The sequence below is a fragment of the Capra hircus genome, chromosome 15 (genome assembly GCF_001704415.2).
Source record: "Capra hircus breed San Clemente chromosome 15, ASM170441v1, whole genome shotgun sequence".
Taxonomy (NCBI): Eukaryota; Metazoa; Chordata; class Mammalia; order Artiodactyla; family Bovidae; genus Capra; species Capra hircus.
This window is the reverse complement of record NC_030822.1, coordinates 20807907-20821539: the sequence shown is the minus strand read 5'-3', so window position 1 is coordinate 20821539 and position 13633 is coordinate 20807907. Positions and strand designations below refer to the sequence as shown.

The 13633-nt window shown below is 35.2% G+C and overlaps 1 protein-coding gene across 1 annotated transcript in view; it reads right to left on the bottom strand.

Moving 5' to 3' along the window:
- DCDC1 (doublecortin domain containing 1) overlaps window positions 1–13633 on the bottom strand; it is a 96815-nt gene that overhangs the window by 36735 nt on the left and 46447 nt on the right. Inside the window, exons 3-5 of the mRNA XM_005709613.3 lie at window positions 10042–10311; window positions 8688–8841; window positions 8060–8222 (exon numbers count right to left, since the gene is read on the bottom strand). Of these exons, the coding sequence (XP_005709670.2) occupies window positions 8060–8222; window positions 8688–8841; window positions 10042–10311 (587 nt within the window). The remainder of the gene's footprint in view (window positions 1–8059; window positions 8223–8687; window positions 8842–10041; window positions 10312–13633) is intronic.

The following is a 13633-nucleotide window of genomic DNA, read 5'->3' as shown; positions in this document are numbered from 1 at the left end:
ACAGGAACATTCACAAATCTACACAAGAATTTGGGATAGGGGATTTTTAATATACTCCTTCTAAACGTCCATTCACTGCTGGCCCAAAAGGATGCTCTAATGAGGTCTTTACCTCCCTTCCCACCATGGAATATGCATGGTTCACCATAGTACCTATTTGGTTTTCCATTCAACCACTGAGCAACGTTTGTTGAGCATCTATTAAGTGCCAGGCCCTGTGCCCCACCCCCTCAAAAAGATGGTGAACAAGGCAGCCACGTTTTATGCCCTAAGGAAGCCTGGTTTAGAGAGAACAGTCACTACAAGTCTGATGACTACAAAAGAGCACACTGAGAATAAGCTTATCCTTACTAGTGACAGCCTCCCCAGAAAGTAGGACCAAATACAATGCCTGTCCATCCAGGAGTCTCAAAAGCAGGAGACTTGGAAGTCCCCTTTGAAGGGTTCTTCAGTCTTCCCCTTATTGACAGTACTCTCAGCAAATTCCCTGTCCCCACACTTGCAACTGTCAAAGAAGGGGTCCTATTCTCATTATCATCTCATCTCCTAATTGTGGTAGCCACACCTAGTGGGTCCCAAAACCTCATGACCCTCTGGGTAAAGATAGGAGTGGGGCCTGCACTCCACTGCAGTTCTAGTGGAGGCTGGGCAAAACCTTGGGAAAAACTTCCCCAAAGGGCTATATCCCAGCCAAGTCCCTTGACTGTTTATGTTCATATACTTACTCTCTGGCCGCACTCAGAACATTATGCCCCAATAATTTATTTTGAAGAACTCACAACCTATTTTATTTTCATGTTTTGTTTATAACCAAATCATGAAAAAGATAAAGCATGTTCTAGCACTAGAAGGTCTATTTACAACATCACTACATTTTTTCAGCCTACTTCAAAAAAGCCAATGCCTGTCATGAAATTAAATAAATCTGGGTGTTCCCCAAGTTGTAATTTTCCATTTTGCATGTGCCAGGCAAAGAGAATTCTACCTTCTTCTGCCACCAGAATAAAAGCAGCAAACTTGCAACGTTAAATCCATAAGCTTATGAAAAATCTTTTTTAAAAAATTAATTCTCTTGTAGTTGGGCAATAAACTTGAAAATACATTAATGCTCTGGCTGTCTTGAAAGTATAGATAATGACCTTAAATATGAACAAGCACATCATTTCATGGGTGCAAGATGATGAGTTTATAAAATATAAATGCTCTGACAGTAAGAAAACATACTGCTATATTCAATTATATCATCTGCTCAAAATACAATTGCTTCTATGTTTGGTAAATAGATTAAATCCAGGTCACATTCCTGTGTTCAACTGGGTTTCTAGTCACTCCCTTTTCTCTAAATACTTGAGTTCTTTGTTCCTGCATGTTCTTAAGTGTCATCATTTATTGCTATAGGCGTGATGGCTATACTTAACTAATAATGACAGTGGTTGTCATTAGATTTTAACTCAGTAACACGAGTCTGACATATCATTTGAAGTATGTCTTCAATTTAAATTTGATTAAAATTACAAACATCCCATCTATTGTGCCAATCAAAATGTTGTCACCCTTTCCCTGAACTTTTCTATGAACTTTCTTGAAATAAGCTGTGGCAGCTTAAAGTTAAGGCTAGCCTTGGGTCATAAACATATTTTAAAACACAACTTTCATAATAGAGCAGAGCAAGGCCACTTGGGGCTCCTTTCATAAAAGGACTTGATTTTGACTTACACCTCAGAAAAATTCTCAAGGTAAATAGTAGAATACAGTGAGAGTTCAAAGGCTCTAAATCAGATTTCCATATCATGCTGTAACACAAGTGCTTGCTCGTGATTTTAACTTGGTTGTAAATATTTTAAGATCCTGGACCTAGCCAGCACCTGTAGTAGTAAAATCAGGTACTTGTGCCAGTCTATATGATAAGCTGGTGGAAATGAGTCGAACAAGAGATGGAGCGAAAGGCGGAAAACAGACAAAGAGCAGATGGAAAAGCAATGTTTTAGACACCTATTATATAAGCACAGCAGACTTTTATACACATTATTGTATTTACTCCTCATAATTACCTTGTGAGATGTTTCTTATTGACTCAGTTTATATATAATAGATGAGGAAACTGGGGATTAGAGAGGTTAAGCCACTTACCCAGGTTCACAGAGTAGTTTGCTTCCCTGGCAGTGATGGTAAAGCAGAGCCACATGACTGCTGTTGCTATTTCCCTACACCCAGGCAACTATTCTGGGGAGGTAAGAGTGGACACGAGGTTCTAATAACTAGCCTTGGGATCTTAACAGCATTGGAGTCCTAGTTACACTTATGAAATGCTATTCTCAGTGTTCTATTTAGATGAGGGATTTGAGGGATTTACAGACATTTAATTTCCAAATAATTTTTCTTTTTAGAAAAATAAGACAATATCCAATAATCCTTTAAGATATTTTTACCTTGATATACAAGTAAGAACACTGAAGTGCAGATCAGTCTGCCCAAGGTCATATAAGAGGGATTAGAATCTTGCAAGATCATCTGATTTCAAATCTAGTGCTCTTCCCACTAAATGATAATGCATTTCTTATGTCTCTCCTAACAGATGTCTAAAGCTTCAAAAACAAATGCTTTGGAAGGCAAAATCCTGAAAGAGTACCTATAGGATATATAAATGAATTCTCAGGTAAAGTAGCAAGCAGGGTAGATAGACAACCACCTAAAAGATTTGATTTCAAGGATACTGGAAATGTTTGGCTCAGTTTTTAAAATACCTCCTTTTGTTTCCATGACATTATTTGTTTTTATGATACCACCCTTCTTATTTTCTTTATAGCACTTCACACTGTCACTAAATGAGTTACCTAGTTCTGTATATGTTTATGTCTGTTGCTTCTTCTACCTTATTAGAACCTAAGCTCCACGAGACCTGTCTTGTTCACACCATATCCTGGCATATTGTAGGGACTCAATAAATACTTCTGGAGGAAATGATTGAACGAATGAATGGTCTCTCTTTAACTACTCTTCTGCCTCCTTAAACAGAACCATAATTTTTTTAAAATTACTTCTCACACACTGTCTCAACTCTCATCAGGCAGGTATTCTCTCTGTCCACTTTTACCCATGTAGCAAACAGCTCCAGATGATAAAGACAGTATTTATAACTCTTCTGAGTTAATATCCTCATGAAAATTAAATTTTATCAAATTTCTTTGCAGACAAAAAAGGCTGTATTCAAAACCCTTAATGTCAGATGTGATTCCATAGTAGAAATTTTAGAATTAAAAAATGTTAATACATTGTATATATCAAATATTATGTAATATGCCCAGCAAGGTCTACAGTAGCAGCCCATAATCAAATGTATTAATTATTTTTCATCAAAACAGTTGATTATTTATACCAAATAAGGTTGTGCTATCAAATGAGTTATGAAAAATTGTTTGGTCATCTGCAATTCTGTATTTTAGAATGGCATATAAGAGACTGGATTTGTAGCATTAACTCGGGGGTTGTACAGAGAAAGAATAATATACTTAAAGCACATGGTGATTGTATGGCTTCCAGGAAGTATTCAAATTACCAGGATGGTTACAGGTTCGCAGGCATCTTCATTAAACAAGTATAGCTTCTGTGTGAATATATGTAATATATACAATTCAACAACTCATGATATGTCAATAATTCAGGTGTTTCTCAATGATTTGATATTTTGACAGTATGAGATGCTACCGTATGCGTGCTCTAAATTTTTCTATTGGCTAAGAAATTTTTTGTGGGGTTGGGGGGTGCATCTCTTGCAATGATCTTCAGACCCACATCTAATTACATAGTAAGGGCACTGTACACACTTAATTATACGTTTAAAATATTTGGAATAGGGAAAAAAACATAACATACATGCCTATAGTTTTATCCTCCCTTGCAGAAACAGATAAAAGAATAATGTGCTATCTCAGAAGAGAGTTCTTTTTCTCTACATAATATCATGTTCCTACTTTTGGTATATGCAGCCAAGTGAGAGAGAAGATGGACTGACAATCTTGCCTAATGCACATACTATTCAAAGTGATAATAGAGAATTTGGGAACACCCATCCTAAGTCCTGCTGCAGCTGCCCAAGTTAAGTAGTGGTCACCCTGTGGGTGAGCATCACAGAGCCCAATATTAGCTTTAGCAGGACTAAAGCAGCCACTGGTGTAGACTGTAGCACTGTCTTGAGATCCAACAGCAAGAAAAGCAAGGTATGATGTGGGTAGTAAGTCACTTCTTGAAACTTGTGCTTTTAACACAACCATTTAAAAAGCAACAAACTCAGGAGACATATAATGGAACAGAATATAATGCATGAATCCAGGTTCATTAAACTAATGCATTTTTTGAGAAACAAAATATGACAGAACATTTCATTATTGATGTACATATGAGAAAAAGTGTTATGCTGCTATTTAGAATGTGTCTTGTATGTCGTGGAATTGAAATATTTCCAAATCATCAATAATTAAAATGATGAGAATCCATCATTTCACTGACATTTATTTCTACATGAAAAGATGGCCTATTTTAAATGTGCTCACACATATTCTTGTCAATCACAAGCTGTCACAGCAAATTATCTCATTTTGTAGATCACATGGCAGTTAGCAGAAATCTCTAGGTTTAAATTTAGATCTTAGGTGTAGTATCAAGAATACTCTTCATGGATTTTTTTCTGTGACTACATCTTCACAATACAGCATATAAAAGATGTAAAATTCTATTCATAATACTCAGTTTCATTTCTGGTTAACAAAACTCAGGACTGAAATGAATCACTGTAAATGATAACTCTGAAAGCCAAAGAATAAATTAGTATATATAGAAAAGAATGGAAATACAGAAGTAAAAAAAAAAATTAAACAATCTCAGAACTCTACAGTGAAACTTGGACCTACTGAAAACTTTAAAAATGTCCTTTGAAACAGTTCATTAACTGTATCTTCATAGTTTTAGAGAAATCATTAATAAATTTCAGAATCTTGAAATCACAGAATTACAAGACCTAATAAGACAGTTGATCTTCATCAACAATCTTCATAAAAATTCTTTCTGCTTTTCCCCCCATACAATCAATCTTTCTGTTTATGCATTCAACTTCAAATGTAAGAATTATTCTAATATTGCATTTCAACAGGGAATGTTTCATGTCAGTCTTGACCCTGGCTTGACCTCTGTATGAAAGCTTTGTGTTTGGAGGTATGTGATGAATAGCTCTCTGGCTTTCTATTAAATCCAGTGCCACTGGTTGTCAACAGTGATGCTCAAAAGGGGTGGTAAAGTATTTAAAAAATCAGAGATGTTCTGCAGGTCTCTTTCTACCTTAGTAAATCTGGAAATAGTTCTAAGGCAATTTTCACTATCTATACTACTTTCCCAAAGAATAAGAATACAATGAAGTATGGAAATACAATTGCCAAAATATACATAGGTTTATTTGGCTTTCCTGTGCCAGAAATAGAGTAAATTTTCATTTGGAGGACCAATGGATTTGGTTTAATTTTTTTTCCTTTAAAGTTAGAGATGAAGGAATAATGACAACAAAGAAATCAGATTATAAGTCCCCTTTTTTATTATCTGTCTCTGATCTGGCCTAGGACTGGCACATAGTAGACTTTGAATCGATGTTTACTGAATGAATGAAAAACAGTATATTAAAATAATGACCACTTACTGACTGTAATGCTTGTTTGTTCATTGTACATAAAATATTCATGCTCATCTGCAAAGATGCAACAGTAACACCAAATTCTGCCAGGTGTTTCCCCTTATTTACCTTTAGAAAGCAGAATTTTCCAACTTCTGAGAATGCTTCCTTACTCTAAATTTATCTACCATTTTCAAAGCTATTCATCCATGTTTTATTTTTAGGTAAACTCATGACAAGTTGGCATATTATTGATAATCTATAACATTCATGCAAGAGAGCTCATTTTAACCTGATTTGAAAAAGTACACGTGAATGTATAGGTGAGAATATGTAGTTGATACATATATATGTGAAATTTCCCCCACCCCTCTCAAGTTATATACACATATATGATAAATTACATATATATAATAAATTATTTGTGTTTATGTTCTTGTTCTGAAAGAAACCAATATCAGGCTTTAGGCTTATAGGCTTATCTGTGAGCTTAACTTACATGAGTAGCTTTTTTCCCATTATACTTAAGTCTTTTTAATGGACATGTGATATGCTAGTCTGTGTCCAAGCTCACCTACAATTTCTTTTCTCAAAAGACAAGGCACATCTGCCACCTGCTCTACTCCGTGTCCCAGCAACAACTGTCGAGCAGCATAAAGATTGATTATCAGTCAAAAACCATTGCACAACACCAGATTTTGGTGGGTTAAGCTTGCTGATCCAGCAAGAGATGGTGTGAAATTTTCAGGAGTGTGTGCCAACATTTTGGTGCTAAAAGAACAGCAGTGCATGTCACAGTGAAACACAGCCAAAGATGTGCAGACAAAGCAGAGAAGTTTTTTTGTTCTAGACTTGGTTTTAAAAGGATAAAAGAGAAAACAAAAAGTAGGAGGAAATTAGTTTGTACATTTAAAAATCATCCACCAAGCTTTGTCATGTGTGTAACATTGTCATTTCAGGCATTCATGTCCAGATCTTTTAAGAAGCTTAGCTATAAATAATTTTTATATATCTCTTCTAAAATACCATAATCATAAGAAAGGCAAGTATTTCTTATTAATAAAAATAACCAAGGATCTTAAAGAAGTATTCATTACATATATATCCGAATATAAAAGTCACAGAAACATTTACCCACAGAGACTCATGCTTCTATACAAAGAGATGATTCATGAATACAAAATAAAGGCAGCCATATTTTAAAGTAGAAACAAAATTTGAAAAATATCTGGGTCTACACTACTGCATAGCTTATTTTTACTGAGTATTGCAGCAACAAGTTTCTTTACAAGGACCAAATTACCTTGAACTTTTTATTGAATTCAAGAAATTATTTCTTGATGATCAAGTATTCTTAAAGAGATAGAAATGCTAGTATCGTTTTATATAATAACATTAATAGAGGAAGAATTTTCATCACTTCCTCTGTAATGAACTCCAGAATTACTTTTCTTCTATTTATGCAATGACTGCCTAGACTTGCCTTTGGTTCACTGGCTTTATAGCAATTGCAGAAAAAAAAATCCTTCTAATAAGGTAGAAAAAGCAGAGGGGAATACAGCAGTTAGATACACTGAATTTGTATGGCAAAGTTCTTATGTCATTTAAATGTGATTAGCATACATAGCACTTGATAACAGGCCCTGGGTATGACATACCTGGATAGTGGCATTTTTATTTCTCTCTTAAAACATATTCTTTCTCACTAAAGAAAGAATTTTTTTTTTTTAGAAAATCTCCACATTTCTGAAATGTTAGAAACAATGAACTTTCTTTTTCTACCAAGAGATCTTTGTTACAAAAGTATGTCTATAAATATCACATTATAAATAAATAATATTATTATAAAACATATATATGTTACATATATACATAAAGTATATAAAAGACACACTATGGCATTTATCTTATAAAAATTTTGTTAGGAAAATCACATGTATATAAGAATTATGTTCATTACTGGTCACATTTTCAAAATTATGTTAATATCATCTGAAAAAAGATCAAGGGTATAAATGAATAAATGATACTTGAAACTTTGATCTATTTTCTGAGAGAATAAGTCTAACGAATTATGTCTGTTGAGTGTCACAGAAACTAAACAGTAAATTCAATAATCTCTGATTTAATTTATTATATTTTCACCATTTAACCTCCTGCAGGCTCCCTAATGTCTATTCAGATCTATATTAAATTAAGCACCAATGCTAATGAAGGGCAATAAACGTGGCTGTCAGTGGATTTTTCTTTCATTAAGCACATTATCCTCTTACTGAGCTGTAAATGCGTAAACATTAGTTTTGTTAAACCATGCAAAAAAGACAGGATGAAAATCATTTTTTAATTGCGCCCCTTAAGCAATTTACTGTGTGTGGAAATACAAGTTTTTTTTTTCATTTTTACCTTTAATTTTTTTGAATGGATCTAAAAAGGGCTCTCCCGTTGAAACATAAACGTCTGCTTCACGGGGTATGTCTTCAGGTTCGAGGGCTTCAGTGCCGTCTGCCAAGAACACTCGTCGTGCGGCCATGTTCAGATTCAGCTTTTCTGTGCACTCCTCCAGCAACTAACAAAAAACAAGAGGTAAGGGAAAGCGACTGAGGACAAGGAAAGTAACACATTTCCACTAAGCAAAAAGGTGCAGTGATCAAAACAGAAACTCACTGAGCCACTTGCCAAGTTAAGTAACTCAGAAACTCCACCAATAAGGGTATTTTGTAGCAGTTAAAAATATATAAGCAGGTTAATCCCAACACAGAATAGTTGATTCTCAAATTCTAGTCCTTGAATGTTCCATCATTCTAATAAGGCTATAAGATATAGTCATTGTATTTGTTTAATTAGATATACTACTTATATATTGATTTAAAATGAATGGAATGCCTGTGAAATCTACATATATACATATAAGCTACTTAGAGATTCAGATAACTACAAAGAAAATTTTAAACAATGTCATCTTTCTCACTATCTATATATAAAGAGAATAAGGGAAGAAATAAAGCACTGAAAACTCTTGTATACTAGTTACCAAGGTAATGGTTGGTGCAATAACTTTGGCAAAGACTGCTCTAGATCCATTTTGGTAAGCTGTCACTCTAATCAGTCTGGGTTGAAGTTTGTGTCTTTGAGACAATTTGTGCCAATTCTGGTCCCACTTAAATTTTGAAGAGAACTCTGCAACTCTAAAGAAAAAAAAAACACAACAATCGGTGCATGTTAATTAGTAAAAATTTTTATGTACATATTATCCCGGATATTTTCAACACATATAAGCACTAGTGATTGTTCCTAGGTAGTCCTCAAAAAAAATTTTTTATAGAATAAGATTGTCTATATATACTTACATATTTTTAAAAATTTAATACATGATAAGTTTGCCAAAACTGTTCATGTAAAACATGTATCTCAGAATAAATCATTTCATTTATAAAATATCACAACATTCACTTTTTAAAATTATATATGCTATATTCTAATAGAAAGCAGAAAATAGCAATATGGTCTTAACATCATGAAATAGAAAACAGCTAAGCATTTCCCTTAACTTTTCATGTTTATTAAAGTTCTTTGATTTCTTTTTAAAAGATTTGAAATTCAAATACATCATACTAAACTTTTTATTCTGAAGTCACTTTTATTGCTTTCATTTCAAATTGCTTGGGGGCAGTAAGAGAAGATTTCTAAGTTTGCTTTCAGTCAAAACTAGTTTCAATCCTTATTTTTTTCTCAGCAAAAGCACATGGTAAATGACTAACATGTTCTACTTTTACCTGAGTTCTCTAACTTTTCCTGTTAATTCCTAATGCCACATTTGCATAGTAAATATTTTAAAGTAAAAACGTGAGATAAATTAAAACTACAGTATATCCACCTATTTGAATGTATGAAAATGATGTGAATATAGATATCTTAGTTTGATTTTTATTTTTATCAACATTTTCTTCTATCTATAAACTCTTAGGTTAACAGATTATAAGAATCTTGATGTGAAAATGTATACATAAAATGCTGTTATAATAAGTTCATTTCAATTTGATTTTATTTCAAATACTGTTTAAATATCAAAAGTGTGCATTTCTATTTTTAAGCAAATATCTGGTAAACCAAGATATTCATGGTCTTAGCCTGATTCTGCTTCAACTATTCCTTTCAGAGTTAATATTATCCAGGCTCACATATATCTCATTTTTTTTCCACAAATATAATTAGCAACCTTCTACTCAGGTGCTTTCAAAGAAAAAAGGAAACAAAAGCAGAAACAAAACCCCTAGAGATGGGTTACATTTTAATGTTTGAAATAGTCAACTGAATCATTATAAATTCTGCTCAAAGGAAAAGGTTTCAACAGTCAGGTAAAAAGAACAGAGAACCACTTTGATTACCTCAGTTGACCCACTGGAGCACTGACAGGTCTGTTTCTCTTGGATGCTGATATAAAACAAGAATTGTTTTTACTGTTTGATTTGTAGCTATCTGGGTCTGATATTTCATCATGGCTATGATCTGATGCTGTTTGATGTGTGGAGCAATCTTGAAGTCCTGACCCTTCTGATACTGCCGCTGAATGCAAAAGTCTGTTGGGGCCAAACTGAGGCTGCAAATAATCTTCAGTAGTTTTAATAACTGCTTTTGCCTGGGATGACATAAACTCCCTGAAAGAAACAATGCGAGAAAGAATACAGTGAATTGATGTGTAATCACTTGTTAACAACTAACACATAATAACTAGTTGTGTGCTACGTGCGAGACAAAACACTACACGCTTAGCCAGTATTTTGCTTAACCTTTACTATATCCCTGGGAAGTGAGTGACATTTTTATCCCCACTTTACAGATTCAAAAAGTTGTGTCTCAGAGAGGCTAATTAACTTGCCCATGCTCACATAATCTGTAGTTGTAGCTCACATAATCTAGGAAAGAACTTGAACTTGAGATGTCCTAAAATAAAACAGACATTCATAAACATTAAACTTCATCATTTAAACTAAAGAAGAAAAAGTGTGTAATGCTTGAATTAGTGTTGATTAACATTTTAAAATTCTTCCATTCATTCATTAAACACTAGCACTCTGCTAAATATTAAGCAATTATAAAAATTAAAGAGATGTGGCTCCTACTCTCCAGAGAACTTGCAAACTATCCCCTAATGAAGAGAGAATATATGTTAAATAAACTGCTTAGAATTCTGAGTGTTTATTAACTTTAAGTGCAGAAAGAATTCCTTGAAGGCAAACTTTTGTGAGTTGGAGTAAAGTTGGTAAAGACTTTACAGCAGACCTGGGCATAGGTGACTAACTCATCCTGGTTTGCTCAGGACTGTCCTGGCTTTGGCATTTTAGCCACACATTTTGAAAACTCCCTTAGTCTCAGTCAAATTAGGACAGTCAGTTACCCTACCTGGTATTTAAGCTTTAGAGACTTCTCTTTAACAATTAGGAGCAAAGAGAATTAAACTAGCTTACTGCTGATTCACTCAGATTTTATGATTGTCTTCTTAGGAGTTTAGAATCAACTTTTGTGGAAGACATAAAAATACAGCTATGTCTTCCCTCTGAAAGATCTTCTTAGAGTAGACACCAACATTCCCTTGGGTGAACCTGTTTTGACCACATTCTTTAAGGCTTCAGGTCATCAGGATGACAGAACTGAACATCTTTCCCCTTTTTCTTAGATCACAGGCCCCAATATTTAGACCAGACACAACCCACCTTCATCCGCAGCACCATTGACTGTTGCATCAGAGACAGCAACAGAATAGAAAGTAAGTATATAACCTACTCTCTCGCGGTTTCTTAATTTAGGTTTCATTTTTGACCGATTTAGCTTACTTTTTAAGTATTTTAATCGATATTGCACTTATTTCAGCTGACTAAATCAGATCATATATGCTATTGCTTTATGTTTTTAATGCACAATTTTTGAATGACTGGAGAAGGCAATGGCAACCCACTCCAGTACTCTTGCCTGGAGAATCCCAGGGACGGCGGAGCCTGGTGGGCTGCCGTCTATGGGATCGCACAGAATCGGACACGACTGACGCAACTTAGCAGCAGCAGCAGCAGCAGAGCTCATCAACTTATTTCCAAGTTGCTATAATTCTGAAATACAGTTTAGATCTGGGATGGGGAGGGGCGGTGGTCAACATATTATACTCACTCCTTACCAAGTTCTTCCCATACTTAACTTCATTTTGTTTACCATCTCGGCAAACAAAGGTAATCTTGAAATATAGTCTCTAGCATTACATTTGGGTCTTATGTAGGGCCAAATATTTGTAGTTCATCAAGTATTTAGCTGAACTAAATACTTGAACAGAGGACCACCTGACCTAGGATGACATGTAAATCTATGAAAGATCTAAAATGCAGAGTTGCTGGTATGATAAAATGAAACAAATATATTTGAGAATATTGAGCTGTGTAGATAGAGGATCAGGCATAGAGGATGTTAGCTTTCATGTATTACTATAATTGAGGTAATTTTTATACGAACCACATTCTTTTCAATTTGCTAGTTCCTCAATAGTCCTTATACATAATATAAGCCCCCCATCCACACAATTATAAAATAATGTATGCTTAGTGTAGAAAGCTTAGCATGAACAGCTCCTCCTCCAAACTTTCTCATCCATAGGTATTATTATAGCCACAATTATTTCTTCTGGCCTGTCTTCTTTTTGTCCACAAATGTGTAAAATAGTTGATTGCCTGCTCAGTTGCTCAGTAGTGTCTCATTCTTTGTGACTCCATGGACTGTAGCCTGCCAGGCTTCCCTGTCCATGGAATTTTCCCAGCAAGAATACTTGAGTAGGTTGCCACTTCCTACTCCAGGGAATCGTCCTGACCCAAGGATCAAACCCATATCTCCTGCATTGGCAGGCAGATTCTTTACCACGGAGCCACCTGGGAAGCCTAAAATGGTTGATTATTTCCTCTAAAGGAATGAAAGGTAGTCATGTGCCAGAGGGTAAGCATGTGGATGAGAGTCGATACGGTGGGCCCATGGAGCACAAACACTGGGATCTGGGCAGCTGTATTTTATTATTGTCCCTATTGTTTTCATCACATGTTTCTATCACAATTGGCCCTGGACTGAGCATAGCACTGTAGCCTTCTCTACACCCTGAGGGTCCACCTAGGTTTATAACTGTGGCAAACAGCATCCTCAATGGATCATTGGACTTCAGCTCTGGCAGAGGTGGGACCACCCTATAGACTACCTGAGCTACTCAGATATCGATGGCAGTGAAGTGGGGGCATGAGACAGTAGCCATGTCACAGAGGCCTTGTTTCTGCAGCAACAGCAACAGGGCTGCAGTCACCCAGCTCTTCATCCTGGGTGAAGAGCAGTAAATAGCCTGGAGGAAAGATCTGCAGGTCTCAGATACAGTTCTCAGTGTCCATACACAGTTACTTGGAAAGCAAATTCTCACGTAAGGAAAGAAAAGGGATTCTCTACTTAAATGCAGAAAGAGGTGTCCTTTTTTAATGAATGCATTCTGTTTACTGTCAAATATTTTTGTAAATATACTAGTGATTTTATGTAATAACCCATTATCCCACCACCACAGTGCAAAGGGTTGTTATTTTTTCCATATTTCAAAGCTTCAACCACATCAAATTTTTAATATAATACTTTGCCTTTTTTACTTAACACTGTATTCCAACTATTTTTCAGATTGCTATATGAGCAATATAATGGAATGTAATATTTTGTCAGGTATATATTGCTTTGTTCAACCGAGTTGTTTACAGATCATCCACTATTTTTGTCTACTATGTGTAAAGAATTCACCTGTAATTCAGGAGACTCGGGAGACTTGTGTTCAATCCCTGGGTTGGGAAGATCCCCTGGAGGAGGAAATGGCAACCCACTCCAGTATTCTTGCCTGGAGAATCCCATGGACAGAGGAATCTGGTGGGCTACAGTCCATGGGGTAGCAAAGAGTCAGACACGACTGAAGTAACTGAGCAT